This window comes from Zea mays, chromosome 5 (assembly GCF_902167145.1).
Source record: "Zea mays cultivar B73 chromosome 5, Zm-B73-REFERENCE-NAM-5.0, whole genome shotgun sequence".
Lineage (NCBI taxonomy): Eukaryota > Viridiplantae > Streptophyta > Magnoliopsida > Poales > Poaceae > Zea > Zea mays.
In genome coordinates this window covers 163,096,413-163,115,934 of record NC_050100.1, presented here as the reverse complement: position 1 = coordinate 163,115,934, position 19,522 = coordinate 163,096,413, and the positions used below count along the sequence as shown (strand labels likewise).

Below are 19,522 nucleotides of genomic sequence, written 5' to 3'. Positions count from 1 at the left end.
CGCCCGTTGCTTGAGGAGACCCTCGGGCGAGGCGTGAATCTGCCTTGGTCTACTGTTCCTGCCCGAGGCTGGGCTCGGGCGAGGCGAGATCGTGTCCTTTGAGTGGACGGAGTCTTGACCGAAATTGCGCCCATCAGGCCTTTGCAGCTTTGTGCTGATGGGGGTTATCAGCTGAGATTTATGAGTTTTGAGGGTACCCCTAATTATGGTCTCCGACATTACTCTTCCTATAAGATTCCCCTCCCTATAAATTAACTACTCCAACCATTCTCCTCACTATTTCACCCTATATCAATTACCATATTTTTTTATTATATATTTGTAACTATTCTTGTATGAACTGCAGTACCAACAACCAATCTGGGCTGCACAGCCGACACGAACAACGGATGAGGGGAGGTGGCGCACAAGCAATATGAGGTCATGCGGTGAGGTTTTAGTGTTTTTACTTTGAAGATCAACGTCTTGTCAATATTGACACTATTGCTTGGCCTTCAGCAAAAAAGCATCGTCACAAAATGTTAACAAATCATTTATATTCTTGCAAATTAGAAAGTATACAAAGAATCTATAAATTAGGAATGACAATACAAAAAATCTCTTAGTTGCTGTCTGTACCACTTAAATTGGTATATTTCGTGTGGACTCGGATGAAAAAGTTCGTGGGGTTTTTATTTCCTTAAGACTAGTTTGGGAACCTCATTTTTCCAGGGGATTTATATTTTTCCATGGGAAAATAAACTAATTTCCCTTGAGAAAATAGAAATCCATTAGAAAATTGAGGTTTCCAAACTAGCCCTTAAACAACGCATAAGCGTGTCAAGGAGAGAAAAACAAAGTCCGGTAAAGCCAGACTGATTACACAAGACGGACCTCTGCTGACACTCAAGGACCTAAAAAAAGTAAAAGAGGTCCTATACACGACCAGCAGAGGAAGATCAGAGATGTAACAAAGATCTGGCGTTACTGGATAGCGACCCGGCCAGGAACTCCTGCACTTTTGAAGCTCCACCCTACCACATTCTGCATTCGTCCGCAATTTTCCTTAGAAAATCAGGCATGCACGGTCTTCCATTCTCAAAGTAATTCTATGTTTCCAGATTTGAAAACGATTATTTACAAAACTAGTTCCGGAAAAAACTCTTTACAACTTGTCTGCACGGCTCAGGGTCAAAGGTTATCTAGTCACGTATTCTGTAATCAGAGAAAGGTTAAAAATGCTAATAATACGTTGTCTGGAGTCTGCACGGCTCAAACCAGTACGGCTACCGCCTGCATCTAGTCACGTTTGTTTTCACCATTCATGTCGATGAGGAGCTTGATTGCCTCTCTTGCTTGAAGGCCTTTTTCAGGAAGAAGGCCATCGCGAGCTGCGCCCCGAGGTTGGATCGGCCTCGAGATAGACAAACGATGCTTCCAACCAGCAGAATCCCGCTCGCGATCATTTGGCGAGACTTCCTCCCCTCAAGCTTGCATGGTGAAGTCCTGGAAGTCGGTGTGGAAGGAACGACCGATGCTGCAGTGTTCTGAGAAGCAGAAAGGCTTGCGTCGGCAGTCTCCAAATCCTGGGGAAACTGACATGCAAAGAGGATTAGATTTGTCAGATCCTGAACGAGCAGGTCAAGAATCAAGATACTATAACAGTCTACTCAAATTATGTGATTCCTTGATTCAGAACTTCTAAAAACAGTTTCAGGGATTTAACATTGTCCTGCAAACGAACGTGAGAAACATAATAATTAAATAAAACGTTAGAATTGGCTCCTAATTCATCAAAGATGTGCACATGACAGAAAAAAAACAACATATTCCATAATACGCTTCAGATCAGAAGGTTAAGAAAGGAAAAAACTACTGACAGCAAATTTAAATATACTAAAACCATCACCTTCTTCATAAGTTTCTGCATGGTCAGAATTGACACTGATGGACTGCCATGCTGAGGATACCGACGTAGAGCATTGTTCATTTTACATATGTAGCTCCAGATGCCCTTGGAAAAAGCTAGCTTTGCCATCTCTATATTCATTCCATTGTCCTCATGATGCAGCACCGTGATTTGGCATGCATCCCTGCCTGGGACTGTATATATAGAAATGAAAAGAATATATAAACATATGTATCCCAAAGGATTTACACATGAAAGACTGAATTATGATAATATTTCATCCAATAAAATAAAAGCAAGACTGAAATGCCAGTTCAAAGTTTAAAATTGCATCAAAGTGGCAAAAGACATCCTGTTGCATTCAATATAAGCAGGGGTTTGCCTTTGACCTAAAAAAGTGGCAACATAACTGATACAGAAAAGGAACAATTTACACTGACAACAAAAGGAAATAGAAGAGACTAATACTACGGCCCTGTTTGGCACAGCTTATTTTCAGCTTATTCACAAATTTAAGTCGAAGTTCTGCCAAACAGACAGCTTCCGCAGCAGCTTATCAGTTCAGCTGCTTCTCAAAATGAACTAAAAGCAGCCAATAAGCAGAAGCTGCTTTTTACCAGCTTATCAGATAAGCTGCTTTTTCAACAAGCAGCAGCTGTGCCAAACAGGGCCTACATCATCAAATTTCAGTCTGCCCGACACTTTCTGTTTTTTTCTTAAAAAGCTCAATACGCGCGATGAAACAAAAACAAGATTAAGCTTAGTACAATACCAAAATAAAAGTGCTTACACAAAATTTCAAATATCACTTACTTTTCCTAATACACCATCCTGATCTTAGAAGTTGCACTCTAACAAACTTTCTCTGTCGTGCCGCAAGAGGGTGTTCACATTCCTGTCAGGATTAACAATTTACAAAAAGCAAATTAAAAAAAATGCAAATCTGGTAGGGAGTGCAAAGGAGAATCAGATTTCACCATCAGCACCACCATGTACGACACATATAGGGTAACCCAAGCATGAAATAAGCCTGCCAGCTTAGCTCATTTTGGGTAATGTTAATCACACAATGAAAAAAGAGGATATACATCAGTTGATTTTTTTTTGCGATAGCTATGAAGATATTGCAGTCAAATACAGCAGTTATGATTTCATTCACTTCATTCTGCATCAGCTCAAAAACTGCTATGACCTCATGACTGACATGGGATTTTCTTTCTTTTTTTTCATTTGGAGAACATTTGAAGCAGCTGATGCTATGGCCATGGAAGTTGCACATGAAAATATACCAAATATTCCAGTCAAGATTAACAGCTTACGCAAGGCAAACCAAAAAAACAGAAAGCTGGTAGAGAGTGGAAAGTAGGATCAGATGTCATCACCATGACACCATGTACGACACATAGGGTAACCCAAACATGAAATAAGCCTGCCAGCTTAGCTCATTTCCAGTAATGTTATGCTTATAATGAGAGCAAATAGGATGTACATCAGTTGAAAAGTTTTTCGGCAATAGCTAATTAGCTATGAGGATTATAGATTACAGTCCAATGCAGCAGTTATGGTTTCATACTTTCATTCACTTCATTTTGCATCAGATCCAGAAACTATTATGACCTCATGACTGACATAAGATTTTTCTTTTTCTTTTTCATTTGGAGAACATTTGAAACAGCTGATGCTAAGGCCACGGAAGTTTCACATGAAAATATGACAAACATTAGAGGGAGATAGCTGTATATGGATTTCTTTCTGGTGAAAAGATATGATACCTCTTATGCACAGTAGTATGTAAAGTTAAATGAAGGAAGGGTAACCTTGATAAAGCAATAGAAAGACTTGTCGTTTGCTTCCCAGACTCGCCATGCCAATATGTACTCTCTTGGTGTTAGAAGTGGAAACTTCTTAATTGTTCGCCCTACCTCCACCCCACTGTTCTCGTCATACTGCAGCTGCTCATGTTTTTTGACAGTGTTATCCCACTCCATTCTGTACTCATTATCCATGTAGAAGTCCCTCAGCTGCTCTGCCGAGCATCTCTCGTATGTTGTAATACTCAGATATTTAGGAGGGCCAGCCTGCAAGAATAAAAGTATCACCCAAAATGAGATACCATGACTGTATGAATTATTTGTCATTGACATTGAGTGGCAAAAGAATGGATAAAACAGGAGACCAGATGTCATAGAAATATCATAAGAGCACAACAACAACAACAAGCATTTAATCCTGGCAAACTCTTGCCGACAGGTCATAGACTATAGTAAGAGCACAGCAGCAACAACAAACATTTAATCATGGCAAACTCTTAATAAGAATCCAGAAACATCCCGTGACCTCTAGCAAATTTGAGCAGACATAAGCACATGATTACCAGAATCTCATGAACCAACTGAAAACAGTTCCAGCATATATGGAGCGCACCGAACCAGAATCTCATGATCCAACTGGGGTTATCTAATTGCTCGGAACGAGCTTTCACAGAGCATATTGTATTCTCAGAACGAGGCGAGAGGGAGATGAAGCCATACCGTGGGCTTGTCGCACCAGGCCTTGTAGGAGACGTCGTCGCTGCTCTTGGAGATGACGTGCTCCCAGCCCTCCCTCTCTGGTTCGTGCGCGCCCAAGCCCAGACTGCCTACCAGCTGCCTCAGATCGCCCTCCGTCACTAATCCCTCTATTCTGTCACCAACCAAAGGGAAGACACAGTACAATCAGCCCGCCGCGCCCAGTTCACACGCATTTTTCGATCGGAAAACCCACGGCCGCGAAGGCAATACGGGGAGGTGGGACCAACCCTGAGGCGGAAGCGGAACCAGGGGGCGTGGAGGCAGGCGCGGGTGCCACGGCGGCCTCCGGATGGGCGTTTCGGCCTCCGCCGCGGAGGCGGCGGCGGAGGCGGACGAGGAGGACTGCGAGGTGAGAGGCAAGGAGGAGGAGGAGCACGGCGGCCGTGGCCCAGCCGCCCCCGCGCGCGGCGGCAACGGGCCGCCAGAGATCGGTGCTGCCAAGCAGCTGCGACGGTGCCATGGTGCGTCTCGTCGTCCGGCGACCCGGTCCGCGTCTCTGTGTACCTCCGCACGAGCCGCTCGCTCACCCGTCCGGGTTGGGCTCGTTGGCTTTGTTGCGGTGTGGCCGCGGCTTTGCGCTTTCCGTGATGGGGGAGAAACCCAGAAAAAGGTGCAAGGGGAACTGAGATCCGCGAAAACTAGGGCATCAGTTGATTGCAACGGGTTTTAAAAAATTTAGCTAAACAAAAACAAGTAAAGTAATATTAAGGTCTCTTTGGCAGCGTTTCTATGAAACGACTTCTACTCTATCTTTCTTTTTCTTAACGAAACAATATCAAACGATGTTTTTTTTTAAAATAGCTTTGTCTCAAAAACACTTCCCCCATTTTTAATAGAACCGTAAAGCCAAAAATACTAGCTCAACTAGCTTTCGTTTCTATTTTACCACTAAAATGTATTTATTCTCCACATAAGGCCTAGTTTGGGAATCCTGTTTTCCCACGGGATTTTTATTTTCCAAAGAAAATTAGTTTATTTTTCTTTGGAAAAATAGGAATTCCTTGGAAAAATATAGTTCCTAAACCAGTCCTAAATCTTATTTCAAATTCCACACCGCACACGACTGCAAACTTTTCAAGGAGCTCCTTGTCCTTGTCTTCAGTTTGCTTGACTCTTACGACCGCTAGAGACAAAGATACACTCTAGCTACGGGTGCAAATGCATCCAAAAATACAAAATCTATAGAATTGGTTAAAAGTTACCTAAAAATAAATTCTTATGCATCCACAAGGCCAATGCACCACTCTCAAAATTGCTCTAGTTTCGCCACTAACGACAGCAAGTGTTCCTCTCTCGTGTGCCACCACTGGCTAGCCATAAAGGTCGCCTCCCGCATTCACCTCGCGCATGACGCTAGGGCAACAAGCCACCTAGGCGAGACCTTCACATCACGCTTGACGCTAGGACCATCCACGAGCTTAAGGCGGGTCATGGCCAACCATAGAGGCACGCACGTCCAACGAAGAGCCATGGATTTGATAGGGGTTTTCAAAAACCCATCTAGAAGTTGTTTTGTTAAATGTTTTTAATAGATTTGGCTCCTTCGAAAGAGCTTATTTGACAAGAAACTAGAGACAAAGCCATTTTTAAAAGTAAAAACCCTACCAAAGGGGATCTAACTTGTCAAAGCTATATTAGAATGTTATGTGGATAACATGTCATGTATATTATTTAGAGTGTGTTTGGTTTAACTTTCTGACCATATTCACTTTAAAAAATCTAGAATCTCGATCAAACGAGTACAACAACATAATAGATTTTTGAAAATCTACAAATTTGTCTAGTTCAATTCTGAATCATCTTCTATCCCAAAGTTTTTAGATAGGAACGTATGTTGCGCACATGATCTATTCGGGCACATATGCACAAATTAAATCTAGACCTTTCGCCCAACTCACTACTACTGCTGCAGGGAGAAGCGAGCCAGGGAGAGGCCACCGGACGCGCCCACTGCTGCAACGATGGAGGAGTTGCATGTGCACGTCGGATAGCTGGGGTGACCGAGGCCACTGTAGTCGAGCGTGAGGAGGGCAGCGGGGCATGGGGAAGGATACTGCTGGACATGTAGAGGACCCCGGTGTCGGAAAAGCTCGAAGTCACTAGGTAGAGTAGCGGGAAAGGAGGTCGGGAGAGAGGAGGTCAGTCGCACCCGCGTCGGTGTCCACGCTGGGCTCGAGGAGGTCAGTCGCACCCACGGCGGTGGTATCCACGCACGTGCGTGCCTATGGCTCCCACAACCACGTTGGAGATGGAGCGGGCCCACGTGTAGGGGCGGTGGCATGGTGGTCCGTGCTGGAAGCGTCATCGACGCTGGAGATGGGGAGAGAGACGTCGCCAGCGCGAGAGAAGACCATGGTCGGCGTCCTGGGGGAGGAGGCGTTGCGAAAGTGGTGGGGAGTCGCCGACGGCTATGGGGAAGGGAGGGATGGAAGAGAAAACTGGAAAGTAACTTGGCTATTACCATATGGGAAACCATAACCCTAAGCAAGGTTGGGAGTGTATTAAATAGACCAAGAGTTGGGTCAAGCACATTACACAAGGGCAGCCAGATAATTACAGGAGGACTCAAGAGAAAACACTAAACATAATTCTAACAGATGTGTTCTTAGGTTCTACACATCTCAAATGGATGGATCGAGTGGTATATATAGCTCTCAAATCCAAAACTAGTCGTAAAAGGCGACATAATTTCTCTACACTTATCAAACATGTCTGATATACTCAATAAACATATCCTATGCATCCATGCCAGCTAACCATTGCCGATCGTCCAAGATAGGGTATCTAGTGCTTTATCTAGTGTGTAACTAGACAAGTTTGGTGTCTTATGTGCCTCTCCATTCACATTACGACCTTCTCTGAGTATCTTGTCTGGTGTCATATCCGATGTCCTACCGAATATGTCGGGTGAATAGAATCATGTGCATACCTATATGTTCAGTGCACTCTTTTGTAGTTGTCCTTCTTTGTCATAGTGCTCTTATATCCGGTGCATCACTATACACGTCCAATGTTGCTGAGCAATATGTGTTGTTCTTATTTATTCACGTGCTTTTGTCTGGGTTTCTCCCGTCTTATGCCTAGAACTCTTATATATACTAGTAAGTCTTCAACAAAGATACCAATTGATGTAGCTGAGGTGCTCGATCTTTCGGCGAGAGGAGATAATTCCGATTTGGCGGAAGATGACCCTTGCGATCCGACTACGACGAGCAAGCCCGAGGCGCCAATGCAATCGCTGAACCAACTCCCTGTGGTTACCGACCTTGCTGATGCGAGATCGGCCTGATCACGAAGATCGTTTCCTGTGCGCAATCGAAGAACGAACAAGAAAAAGATGCGAGCAATCTAATCTATTACTCGAGGGTGGAGTTCTGAATACACGAAGACAGCGCAGATTTGCGCGTGTTCGAGAGTAGCTAAGGCTAACGTAAAACAAAACTCCAAAAACAAAGGAGGCGCAACTCCTGGATAAATAGAGAGGGGCGCAACCCCTAGGGGCGGCCAACCCTAGGTCGTCCACTATGGGCCGCAGTTGGGCTGATCGTCTATTCTTCTGGGCCCTCATTCTTCAGTAGCATGATGAAGTTAAGATCTCTGGCACGGGCCCGAGTGATTGGCCCAGCTAATGAAGGAAGTGGCGCTTGATGTGGAGGTGCTGCTGGTGTAGTCGTACTCATAGTGATGTCCTCATCATCCTCCCCTTCTTGAAGTGAAGTCGTCCTCGACGACAACTCCTCATCCTCAGCCATATATGGTTTCAAATCTGCAACATTAAAACTAGTGGAAACACCAAATTCCGCAGGCAGGTCAAGGATATAAGCATTATCATTAATCTTTGTTAGCACCTTAAAAGGACCAGCAGCACGAGGCATTAATTTAGAACGGCGCAAAGTAGGAAACCGATCCTTTCTCAAGTGCAACCAAACCATATCACCTGGCTCAAAAGTAACATGTTTTCTTCCTTTACTACCAGCAACCTGATTTTTTGCATTAGTAGCAGCAATGTTCTGTTTCGTTTGTTCATGTATGGTAATCATTTGTTCAACATGTGCAGCAGCATCTACATGTGGGGCGTTCGCAGCATTAAGTGAAATCAAATCAATAGGTGCCCTAGGGATGTAACCATAAACAATCTGGAAAGGGCACATCTTTGTAGAAGAATGCGTGGCATGATTGTAAGCAAATTCAACATGAGGCAAGCAATCCTCCCAACGTCTCAAATTCTTGTCTAAAACAGCCCTAAGCATGGTAGATAAAGTTCTATTTACTACCTCAGTTTGTCCATCAGTCTGGGGGTGACAAGTAGTGCTAAACAACAATTTAGTTCCCAATTTATTCCAAAGAGATCTCCAAAAATGGCTTAGAAACTTAGCATCGCGATCAAAGACTATTGTTTTTGGAATACCATGTAAACGAATAATTTCTCTAAAGAACAATTCAGCAACAATGCTAGCATCATCAGTTTTATGACAAGGTATAAAGTGAGTCATTTTAGAGAATCTATCAACAACCACAAAAATACTATCCCTCCCCTTCTTAGTTCTAGGCAAGCCCAAAACAAAGTCCATAGAGATATCAAGCCAAGGAGAAGAAGGGACAGACAAAGGCATATACAAACCATGGTTGTTCAACCGTGACTTAGCTTTCTGACAAGTAGTGCAGCGTGCAACAAGGCGCTCCACATCAGCGCGCATCCGAGGCCAAAAGAAATGGGCAGCCAACACCTCATGCGTTTTGTAGACGCCAAAATGCCCCATGAGACCGCCTCCATGCGCTTCCTGAAACAACAAAAGACGAACCGAGCTAGCTGGAACACACAGCTTGTTAGCGCGAAACAGGAACCCATCCTGTATGTGAAATTTGCCCCATGGTATCCCATTAATACAATGGCCGAAAGCATCTTTAAAATCAGCATCGTCAACATATTGATCCTTCACAGTGTCCAAACCAAAGATTTTAAAATCTAATTGTGACAGCATGGTATAGCGACGAGACAAAGCATCAGCAATAACATTGTCCTTCCCGTTCTTGTGTTTAATAATGTAAGGAAAGGACTCAATGAATTCGACCCATTTAGCATGACGACGGTTCAGATTTGTTTGGGTACGAATATGTTTTAAAGCCTCATGATCAGAATGAATTATGAACTCACGATGCCAAAGATAGTGCTGCCAAGTATGCAAAGTGCGCACTAAAGCGTAAAGCTCCTTATCATAAGTAGAATATTTCAGACTAGCACCGCTTAATTTTTCACTAAAATAAGCAACTGGTTTTCCTTCTTGTAACAAAACAGCACCTAGCCCAATACCGCTAGCATCGCATTCAAGCTCAAAAAATTTATTAAAATCAGGCAATTGCAAGAGGGGAGCTTGGGTTAACTTATCTTTCAAAGTGCTGAACGCTACCTCCTGCGAATCACTCCAAGCAAACGGCACATCTTTCTTTGTAAGCTCATGTAGAGGCGCTGCAATGGAGCTAAAATCACGAACAAATCTGCGGTAGAAACCGGCAAGTCCAAGAAAGCTCCGAATTTGTGTGACCGTCGTCGGTGTAGGCCACTCCCGAATAGCAGCAATCTTGCTGCTATCCACCTCAAAGCCCTGTGGAGTAACCACATAACCAAGAAACGAGACACGTTGCGTGCAAAATGTGCACTTTTCCATGTTACCAAACAAGCGAGCAGCACGCAAAGCATCAAAAACAGCACGCAAATGTTCTAAATGCTCCTCTATAGACTTGCTGTAAATAAGGATATCATCGAAATAAACAACAACAAACAAACCTATGAAGGCCCGTAGAACTTCGTTCATTAAACGCATAAAGGTGTTGGGAGCATTAGTCAATCCAAATGGCATAACCAACCATTCATATAAACCAAATTTCGTTTTAAAACACGTTTTCCATTCATCACCGAGTTTCATTCTAATCTGATGGTAACCGCTACGCAAATCAACCTTAGAGAAAATAACGGCACCACTAAGCTCATCTAACATATCATCAAGGCGTGGAATAGGATATCGATAACGAACTGTGATGTTATTAATAGCACGACAATCTACGCACATACGCCATGACCCATCTTTCTTTGGAACGAGTAAAACAGGAACCGAGCAAGGGCTAAGAGACTCACGAATGTAACCCTTATCAAGCAACGTCTGCACCTGGCGCTGGATCTCCTTCGTCTCATCTGGATTTGTACGGTACGAGGCGCGGTTCGGAAGAGAAGCGCCGGGGATGAGATCGATCTGATGCTCAATGCCACGGAGGGGAGGAAGACCCGGTGGTAAGTCCGTAGGATAAACATCAGCATACTCCTGCAAAAGGTTAACAACAGCAGGGGGTATATCCAAAGACGGTGCATCATCAAGCGGAACAAGCATTCGCGAGCATACAAGTGCATAACAGGGCATATGAGCTTCATGGAGATCATCAAAATCAGCACGTGTAGCAAGTAAAACAGGAGAGTGCAACTTGATTTCAGATTTAATAGGTGCGGCTGATGTCGATTTGACTTGTTGTGTAGTTTTAGCAGCCCTAGTAAGATCATCTTTCAAAATTTGGTCAGGGGTCATTGGATGTATAATTATTTTCTGGCCTTTAAACATGAAAGAATAATGATTTGAACGACCATGATGTAAACTATCAGTATCATATTGCCAAGGTCGACCCAATAACAAAGAGCATGCTTCCATAGGAATAACATCGCAATCAACATAATCAGAATAAGAACCCAGTGAAAAGGGGACACGTACCGAACGTGTTACCTTTATTTTACCACCATCATTAAGCCATTGAATGTGATACAGATGTGGGTGTGTGCGAGTGGGCAAGGATAATTTCTCTACCAACGTTGTACTTGCCAAATTGTTGCAGCTGCCACTATCGATGATGATGCGAATCGACCGTTCGTGCACAACGCCCTTGGTATGGAATAGAGTGTGTCGCTGATTTTTTTCGGCCTGGGCAACCTGTGTGCTGAGAACACGCTGCACAACAAGACTCTCATACCTATCGGCGTCGATGGGATCAACATGGACTTCCTCATTTTCTGCATGGTTAGTGGCAATCATAGCATGACTAGTTTCCTCAGAATCACTGGCTGAAGAGTACTCACCATTGTCACGTATAAGCAAGGTACGCTTGTTTGGGCAGTCCCGAATCATGTGCCCAAATCCTCTGCAACGATGGCACTGAATATCCCGTGTACGTCCTGTGGAAGAAGCGGCGCCTTTGGCAGGGGGCGCCACTGGCTTGGTCGTCCCTGTGCGCGATGTAGTGCTAGGCATAGAAGGTGCAGGGCTGGAAGGAGTTGAGCTGTGTGTTGGACCCCGACCTGCAAAAGAGTTAGTATATGTCTTTGATCGTCATCCCTGCACTTCACGTTCAGCTTTGCAAGCATATTCAAACAATGTGGTTATATCAAAATAATCCTTATAATCAAGTATATCCTGAATTTCCCTATTCAAACCACCACGAAAACGCGCCATAGCAGCGTCATCCGACTCAACCAAACCATAACGAAGCATACCCTTTTGTAACTCCTGGTAATATTCCTCAACAGATAGTGAACCTTGTTGAAAACGCTGCATTTTGTTAAGCAAATCACGAGCATAATAGGAAGGAACAAATTTGTGGCGCATGGCAGTTTTTAATTGGGTCCAAGTAATGACACTGTTAATGGGAAGTTTTTGTTTATACTCACGCCACCAAATTAAAGCAAAATCAGTAAATTCACTAATGGCAGCCTTCACTTGGCTATTAGCAGGAATATCATGGCATGAAAATTTCTGTTCTACCTCCAATTCTCAATCAAGATATGCAGCAGGATCATATTTACCATTAAAAGATGGAATTTTAAATTTAATCTTAGAAAATAAGTCATTAGGGGGATGACGAACCACACGACGTGCACAACCACGGCGATCTCCATCGTCCTGCTCAGTGTCACCGCCGTATTCCTGCTCCATCATTGTGGTCAATGCATCAAGGCGTGCCAGGATGGTGTCGAGTGTGGTGCGAGTCGCCGTTTGAGCAAGGTCAAGTTGGTTGAAACGCTCGGTCGTCGAAGTGATCGTTGAATCAAGTCGTTCATGCATCGTCCTAATGTCAGCAACAAGTCCATCAACTTGTCCCCTTACTTCCTGCAACTGGGCATCCACCATGTCGTGTGCTCCTGCCATAGTTAGCGCAAACACCAAAACACCAAAAGGAGAAAAACCAACGACAAAAACAGGGGTGTACTGCTCACAAGGCGCTCACACTAGTGCTGTTATCAAGTTCTTATCCGTTCTTACCAAGCCACAGTGGTGAACTGCAACCAACAGGTGGAACCGGTGAAAGATTGGATGAGCGATTGCCCGGAGAAACAGAAACCTTCTCGTCGTAGAAATATGTGGAGTTTTGGGTAGGCTGCACTCAAGTCAAGGATTAGCACGATCAAACAATGATGCAAATGCTACCGATAGCTACCACTACACCACATGTGTGTTTATGTCTACATCTATAACAGAAAACATATCTACTACATCTCTCTCCAAGCCCACCTGCTACCCTTGCACAATGCGTAGTAGTAGATAAGTATCACCGAGATTCTTGAATTATATTTTTGGATGAAGGGAGTAGTATTTAAAGAAGAGCCTTACATGCAATTTCTTTTGTTTGAATAATGTTTTCAACTTAAATTTTTTTGCATGCGTGACATTTATTCTTCGTAATATTTTTTTCCATGGATCTGACTTGTGAGTCATTTTTATAAACCAACGCCAAACATGAATTCATGTTTCTTACTTGAAAACCCCGAACAAACACCATTAGCAGGAGGCACTCGCGTTGGTGTCGCTCATCGACGACAAGAAGAAACTTGGCGACTGCCAGTTTGACCTTTAGAAACAGTCCTACGTGGCCGCATGTGCCGCTATGTACGACAAGCTCCGGCGCAGCCGCCGCTTGGACGCGGTGCAGAGCAGGGGGACCTCATGGTCGTCGCCAACATCAGTGACTCTCGGGTTGTTCTAGGCACCGCATTCGACGACGACGCCATCACGTCGTCCAGCTCATCGTCCACCTGAAGCCCAACCTGCCACGTAAGTCGCTACTGACTGACCATGAATTCTTGTGTGCTGAGACGATGACCGTTGCTGACGTTGTATGAGTATCCTCGAACACGATGTATGTAGAGGAGTAGCGCATCCGGTGGTGCAACGGCCAGGGGTACTACCTTGCTGATGAGCCCGGGGTGCACTTTGTTTTACAGCCTAGCCAAGAGTCATCAGTACTCGGTATGTCGCGCGCGTTCGACGACTACTATATCGAGGACTGTGACGTCATCTTGGCGCCAGAGGTGACGCAGGGGAGGACCGACAACAATGACCAGTTCGTCATCCTCGCCACCGTTGAGGTAGCTTTTGTGCCGACTTGCCTTTAATTCTCTTCGCAAACACACACTTGCCTTTTTGTTTAAGGAAAAGCGTATGGTGGTACGTGTCTGATGACTAACGATGTACGAGAAAATTTCTTCCGGTATGTGTGGAACGTGCTCTCCAATAATGAGACCATGTAAATCGTAACATATATCAAAGTTTGCATGATACTGATGTTTGCAATGTAGTGGTGAAACAGATAGATTATAAATAACAAAATTTATGTATGGCCAGAATCACAAATTGGTTATGAAACATTTTCTCATAACGATATAACACACATTTTGTATATAAGTTATCATACTATACTGGTATTATATATTCCCGTTGCAACGCACGAGCATTCAGCTAGTTAATCATTAAGCACTAAAACCGTTATTTTAAATAGGTATAGATCTATTTTCTTTACAGAGCTAGTTAAGAAAAAAGAAGAAAAATCACAAATAATAACTAAATATTTAAATAAAAAACTTTTGTTCCCCTGTTTTGAGATTTCTGAAAAGTAGAAAAGTGAGACTAATTCAACTGATTGGGTGGAAGGTGGCGCATGCGGCAAACAATCTGGTTGGAGTTATCTTCAGTTTTAACAAAAATGTAAAAGAGGTGCGTATCTTTCCTTTGGCCCAATGAAGAAAATGGAGAATCAAAGCAAATTGGTGTGAACTCTTTCCTTTAACCCAACGGAGACTGAGGCCAGATTGATGTTGAATTTTCGCTTTTAACTTGTAAAACTTGTCTTTCCTTTAGCTCTGGTGTCTGTATCGTAACCCGTGTCGCTGTAATTTCTCTTCTCTAACCTCCAGATCTGATTTTGAAGACCAGGATTATATATATGCACAAATGCGCCAGAGCTTCGTGTGTATAGGAAATCATCCTTGCAGCATAGCCAACTACAAGACATGCATGCACAGAGCTCGGCTAGCTAGGTGAATCTATATGTACACAGTATATATACAACTTGACTCACTATAGACCATACATACAAAAAAGAAATGTATTTTTATGTTAGAGATGGTAGTTGAATGTAATGAATAAAATAGTAGGCACGTAGCTGGATATAAAAGAAACATATAGAGAAAATAGGATCACGAAAGAATCTAATATAGGGAAAAAGAATTTTGGTCACTAGAGGCTATAGATTATTCTTTTCGAAGTAGATATTTAGAGAGAAAAGTGCATATTGTCCTAGGTCCTAGTGAGTTGCATTGGTGGCTTATACGCTCTATCTTGTCACCCTGGAAGCAAGCAAAATCCTTACCAATTCGCGACACCCTCTCGACGTGGTGATCCAAAAAGTACCGATGACATGACAGATCGAATATAGATAGTCTATATTTTTACGTAAGATTTATTCCACAGTATAGCTAAAAATGAGTAAATTTGACTATTTTTTTAGAGTTACTATAAAAGCATCTCTGGTGCTTTAAATTGAAATATAGAGCTCCAACAATATTATATTTTATAAAATTTGATCAAAAACTATAGGGCACTCTCTTAGATGTCTCAAATATACTACTCTCTCCGTTTTAAAATATAATTCATTTGACTTTTTTTAACCCTAACTTTCATCTGTCGTCTTATTAAAAAAAATCATGCAAAAATGTTAAATATATTTGATAATAAATAAAACACAGCGATTTTTTGATTTTTTTCACAATTTTTTGAATACAATTTTTTGAATAAGACGGGTTGATTAAACTTATAATAAAAAGTCAAACAAGTAATAAATTGGGAACCGCAGTGGACTGTCCGCTTTCCCTGTGGGAGCCGTATATTTGTTAGTGCCTTAATTTTTATAAATTATACTCATTTTCAAACAGTCACACTGTTGTTGTTGGAGATACTTATACCTGAGAAATGGCTAGTAAATAAAAGCGAAAAAAATGACTGGGTATGTAGGGTAACATTGATATGCAGAAAACGACGCGCAGCATTCGTGGTTGGCTATCAATCAATCTATCATGCAGAGACGGGGTGGAAGGCGATGACGGAGTGGTTGGCAATGTGCAGGCTGAACTGTCCTCCTTTCTCGCTGACGTCGAGCTTCTCCACGCCGGGCGGTGGTACCATCTCGAAGCTGCGCACGAGCTTGCCGACGATGAGCGCGAGGATGGGCAGCGCGAGGATGATCCCGGGGCAGCTGCGGCGGCCCACGCCGAACGGCAGGAAGCGGAAGTCCACCTTCCCGCCAACGGTGGCGTCCACGCTCTTCTCCTCGCCTAGGAACCGCTCCGGCCGGAACTCCTCGGGCTTGTCCCACAGCTCCGGATTGTTGGCCAGCCACCACGCGTTGACCACCACCTTGGAGCCCTTGGGGATGGTGTAGCCGCCGAGCTTGGCCTCCTCGAGGTTCATGTGCGGGACGAGGAGCGGGATCGGGGAGTGGAGGCGCAGCGTCTCCTTGATGACGGCCTGCAGGTAGGGGAGGCGGTGGATGGTGGACTCCGTGATGGGCTCGTGGTCGGCGACGACGGCCTTGATCTCGTCGCGGACCTTGCGCTGCACCGCCGGGTGGTTGACGACCTCCGCGAGCGCCCACTCGATGGACCAGAGCGTGGTCTCGATGGCGGCGACGTTGATGTTCTCGACGATGTAGATGACGTTCTCCGGGGTGATCTCGCCGCTCTTCTCCGCCTGGAGGACGTGGTCGATGGCGCACCTGAGCTTGCCCTTGTCCCCCGGCGCGTCCATGACCTTCCTCCTCTTCTCGACGTAGTTGCTGTTGAAGAAGGCGAGCCGCCTGGCCTGCAGGTCCTTGCACCTGGCGAGGTAGCCGCGCAGGAATGGGCGCAGGACGGGGATGAAGTCGCCGTAGTTGTAGTCGAAGCTCTGCGCGAGGCGGCTTCGCTCGGAGTTGAACCTGGTGGCCTCCACGAACATGGGGTCGTCGACGGAGCCGAAGCGCGCGTCGAACATCATCCCGTACATGATGTTGTAGAGCATGAGCTGCAGCCTGCGCCGCACGACGAGGCCGGCGGCGCGCTGGGCCGCGGAGGCGACGTCGGAGACGGCGGCGTCCATCTCGGCCTCCCACATGCCCCTGTACTGCTGCACGACGCGCGCGGTGAAGAAGGGCAGCGTCATGACGCGGCGCATGCGGCGCCAGTGGTCGCCGTACTCGGTGAACACCATGTCGGCGCCGTTGGCGGTGAAGATGTCGAAGACGACGTTGCGGGGGCGGGAGCCGAACTCCACCCCCTGCGTGTGCAGCACCTCCGTGGCGAGGCGCGGGTCGGAGACGACCACCAGGTTGCGCACGCCGAGGCGGAGGCGAAAGACGGGCCCGTACCGCGCGGACAGGCGCGCCAGGAACCGGTGGTTCAGGTCGTTGCCCACCTGCAGCCAGTTGCCGAACACCGGCACGGCCGGCGGCCCCGGCGGCGCGTCGTTGGCAGCGCCTGCGGCATTGCCAGACGCGGCAATGCCGATGAAGACGACGGTCGGGAGGAGCAGGCCCAGCGCAGGGTGCTGCGCCTGGAGGAAGGACCGGAGGAGCCAGTGCACGGCTAAGGAGACGGCCGTGGCGACGGCCATCTTGGCCGCGGACACCGCCATACTATTCTGACGCTGACCGCTTCCGCTTGGCTTTGCTTGCTTCGTCGGTGTGTTGCTTGAATTGATCACTGGGTTGCTGTGCTGTTGTTGGGTGGTGGCGCGTGGTTATATATAACGGTGGCCGCCGGGGCTGCCTCGGTTGGCGGCAGTGGGAACACGTGGCGGTATTCCTTTCCTTGGTTTGTGACGGAAATCCGTGTGCGCCGTCGCCGAGCAGGGAAACTGGGTTGGTTTGGGTTGCCCGTCTGGCCGAGAGGGGCGGAGTACTGCACGGCTCGTGCCCGTGCCCGTGCCCGTGCTCGTGTTTGGTGGAGCACTGGTCAGAGCGGACTAGCTGGTAGTAAAGACGTTGGTTGGTGGGGGAAAATTGCACCAGGTGGTCTGGTCTGACCGCCCTGACCTGCTCCTGGGTTGGTGCGGTGCTTCTCTCTCGGTCACTATGGAATTAACGGACGGATGCGATAACCGATAGATCGAGATCGGGGTTTGGAGTTGGATCAAAACATTAGGGCATGTACAAGCCACTCAAATGACTAGATAAATAAAGATAAGTGTAAAAAATATAAGAGACGAAATGTCTCTGTCACAGTTACTCTATATACAGTTTCATCCATACATGACACATAAATGAGTCGTGTTTTAAGGGGTTCTAATAACTAATATATCATGTGTTGGGGGGTTTTCGTCTTACGAAGGTCATCAAAAACACGACTAACATGTTTTCCAAGTATAATATATATATGTACAGTAACCTTCGGACATGGGATGAAGTTGTACATGATATGAAGAGCGCGGTTCAAGAGAAGGATGAACCAGTGCCGAAGTTACCCGTGAAAAAGCTTCGGCTTAGCGATGAAAAATGGAACCGACTTAAAGGATAAAAGACTCTCTAGTACTCGATAGATTATCCCTAAGTCAATAGTAAATGTCAAGAGTATGAATGTAATTCTACACAGGCTGTGTCATGTGCCTATAAATAGATGAACAGTGACACCATACTGTTCGCGCTGACTTGTATTCACTCACACGTCATGCTTGGACTTTTACCTTCTGTAAAGCCGAAGGTATAAATATAATTCGATATTGTTCATGTTTATTTATGATTAGATAATAAAAAGGTTCTGATAATGTCATATAATTATTCATGTTATTTCTCATGTTACATATGCTTCTACTTGCTTTATTATATACTGAGATGATGAAGGTACTTCCTTCATAACCTTTGTCTGAAGACCATTATATCCTAAGGGAGATAATGCTTCGAAGGACGAAGGTCTTTAACCATTGACATTTTGTGTTGCCTTGTTCTTAACTCATAGCATTTGAGAACAAGTCCCCAACATTGGCGCCCACCTCCGGTGAACTCATTCGACCACCTTCGGCAAGCTGTGACCTTCGTCATGCCGCCGAAGAAAGCTTCAGGGCTAGGGGCTGCACTGCAGCCACTGGATGTCAACCAAGACACATTGCGCGAAGCCCGAAGCCAAAAAAGGAAGGCTACAAGTCCAACGCCTCAGGAGTAAGAGTTGGACCAAGAGATCAGGGATCTCGAAGCCATTCATCAGCAGGTCCAAAGGAAGAAGGAGAAGATGCTTCGTCTTGCTGATCTTCAGAGGAAGATCGACGAAGCCGCTGAGGAAATGTGTCATCTCACACAAGATGACCAGGACCGACGCCCTCAACGCATAGAGCTTCGTCAGGACAATTCCTATGATGATGACGTTTGGTATGATGATTTCCACCATGGAAATTTTGCTTTTGATGATGCTTCTCCTCTGTTAGCAGAGCTACAGGCTACACCATGGCCTTCATCATACAAGCCACCCCAGCTTCCCATGTGTCGGCGTTTCGAACCCGGGGGGTCTCTGGACCGACGAGTAAATTATCGCCGCGTGCCCCAGCCCAGATGGGTCGGCGCGAGACGGAGCGCGAAGGGGGGAAGAAGCCGGAGGGAGACGGGCGTGAGAGGTGAAATCCCGCGGCCTTCGTGTTTGTCCCGCGCCCAGGTCGGGTGCGCTTGCAGTAGGGGGTTACAAGCGTCCACGCGGGAGGGAGCGAGCGGCCTCACGCGAGCGCCGTCCCGTCCT

At 45.7% G+C, this 19,522-nt stretch overlaps 2 protein-coding genes across 3 annotated transcripts; both read right to left on the bottom strand.

The window, feature by feature from the left end:
- Positions 1-1,002: 1,002 nt before the first annotated feature.
- On the bottom strand, positions 1,003-5,098 carry LOC100284809 (membrane related protein-like). Of its 2 annotated transcripts, none has more exons than NM_001157704.2 (6): positions 4,686-5,098; positions 4,420-4,570; positions 3,706-3,966; positions 2,702-2,783; positions 1,889-2,082; positions 1,003-1,574 (listed from the first exon to the last, which is right to left on the bottom strand). In NM_001157704.2, the coding sequence occupies exons 1-6, from the start codon at positions 4,916-4,918 to the stop codon at positions 1,302-1,304; spliced, it is 1,194 nt and encodes a 397-aa protein (NP_001151176.1). In that variant the 5' UTR covers positions 4,919-5,098; the 3' UTR covers positions 1,003-1,301. The 2 variants fall into 2 exon arrangements, with proteins under 2 accessions (NP_001151176.1, XP_008643790.1); XM_008645568.3 differs by having other exon boundaries at positions 1,070-1,565; positions 4,686-5,093.
- A 10,504-nt stretch (positions 5,099-15,602) lies between these two features.
- LOC100284998 (trans-cinnamate 4-monooxygenase) lies at positions 15,603-17,502 on the bottom strand. The gene has a single exon (NM_001157893.2). It carries the CDS (start codon positions 17,433-17,435, stop codon positions 15,840-15,842), a length of 1,596 nt encoding a protein of 531 aa, NP_001151365.2. The 5' UTR covers positions 17,436-17,502; the 3' UTR covers positions 15,603-15,839.
- Positions 17,503-19,522: the final 2,020 nt, after the last annotated feature.

Excerpts from the sequence above, each read along its gene's own strand:
- LOC100284809 (NM_001157704.2), bottom strand. The coding sequence starts at position 4,918 with ATGGCACCGTCGCAGCTGCTTGGCAGCACCGATCTCTGGCGGCCCGTT. Across the intron at positions 4,571-4,685 it reads GGTTCCGCTTCCGCCTCAGG|AATAGAGGGATTAGTGACGG; the intron begins GTTGGTCCCACC and ends GGTTGGTGACAG. Across the intron at positions 2,784-3,705 it reads CTTTCTATTGCTTTATCAAG|GAATGTGAACACCCTCTTGC; the intron begins GTTACCCTTCCT and ends TAATCCTGACAG.
- LOC100284998 (NM_001157893.2), bottom strand. The coding sequence starts at position 17,435 with ATGGCGGTGTCCGCGGCCAAGATGGCCGTCGCCACGGCCGTCTCCTTA.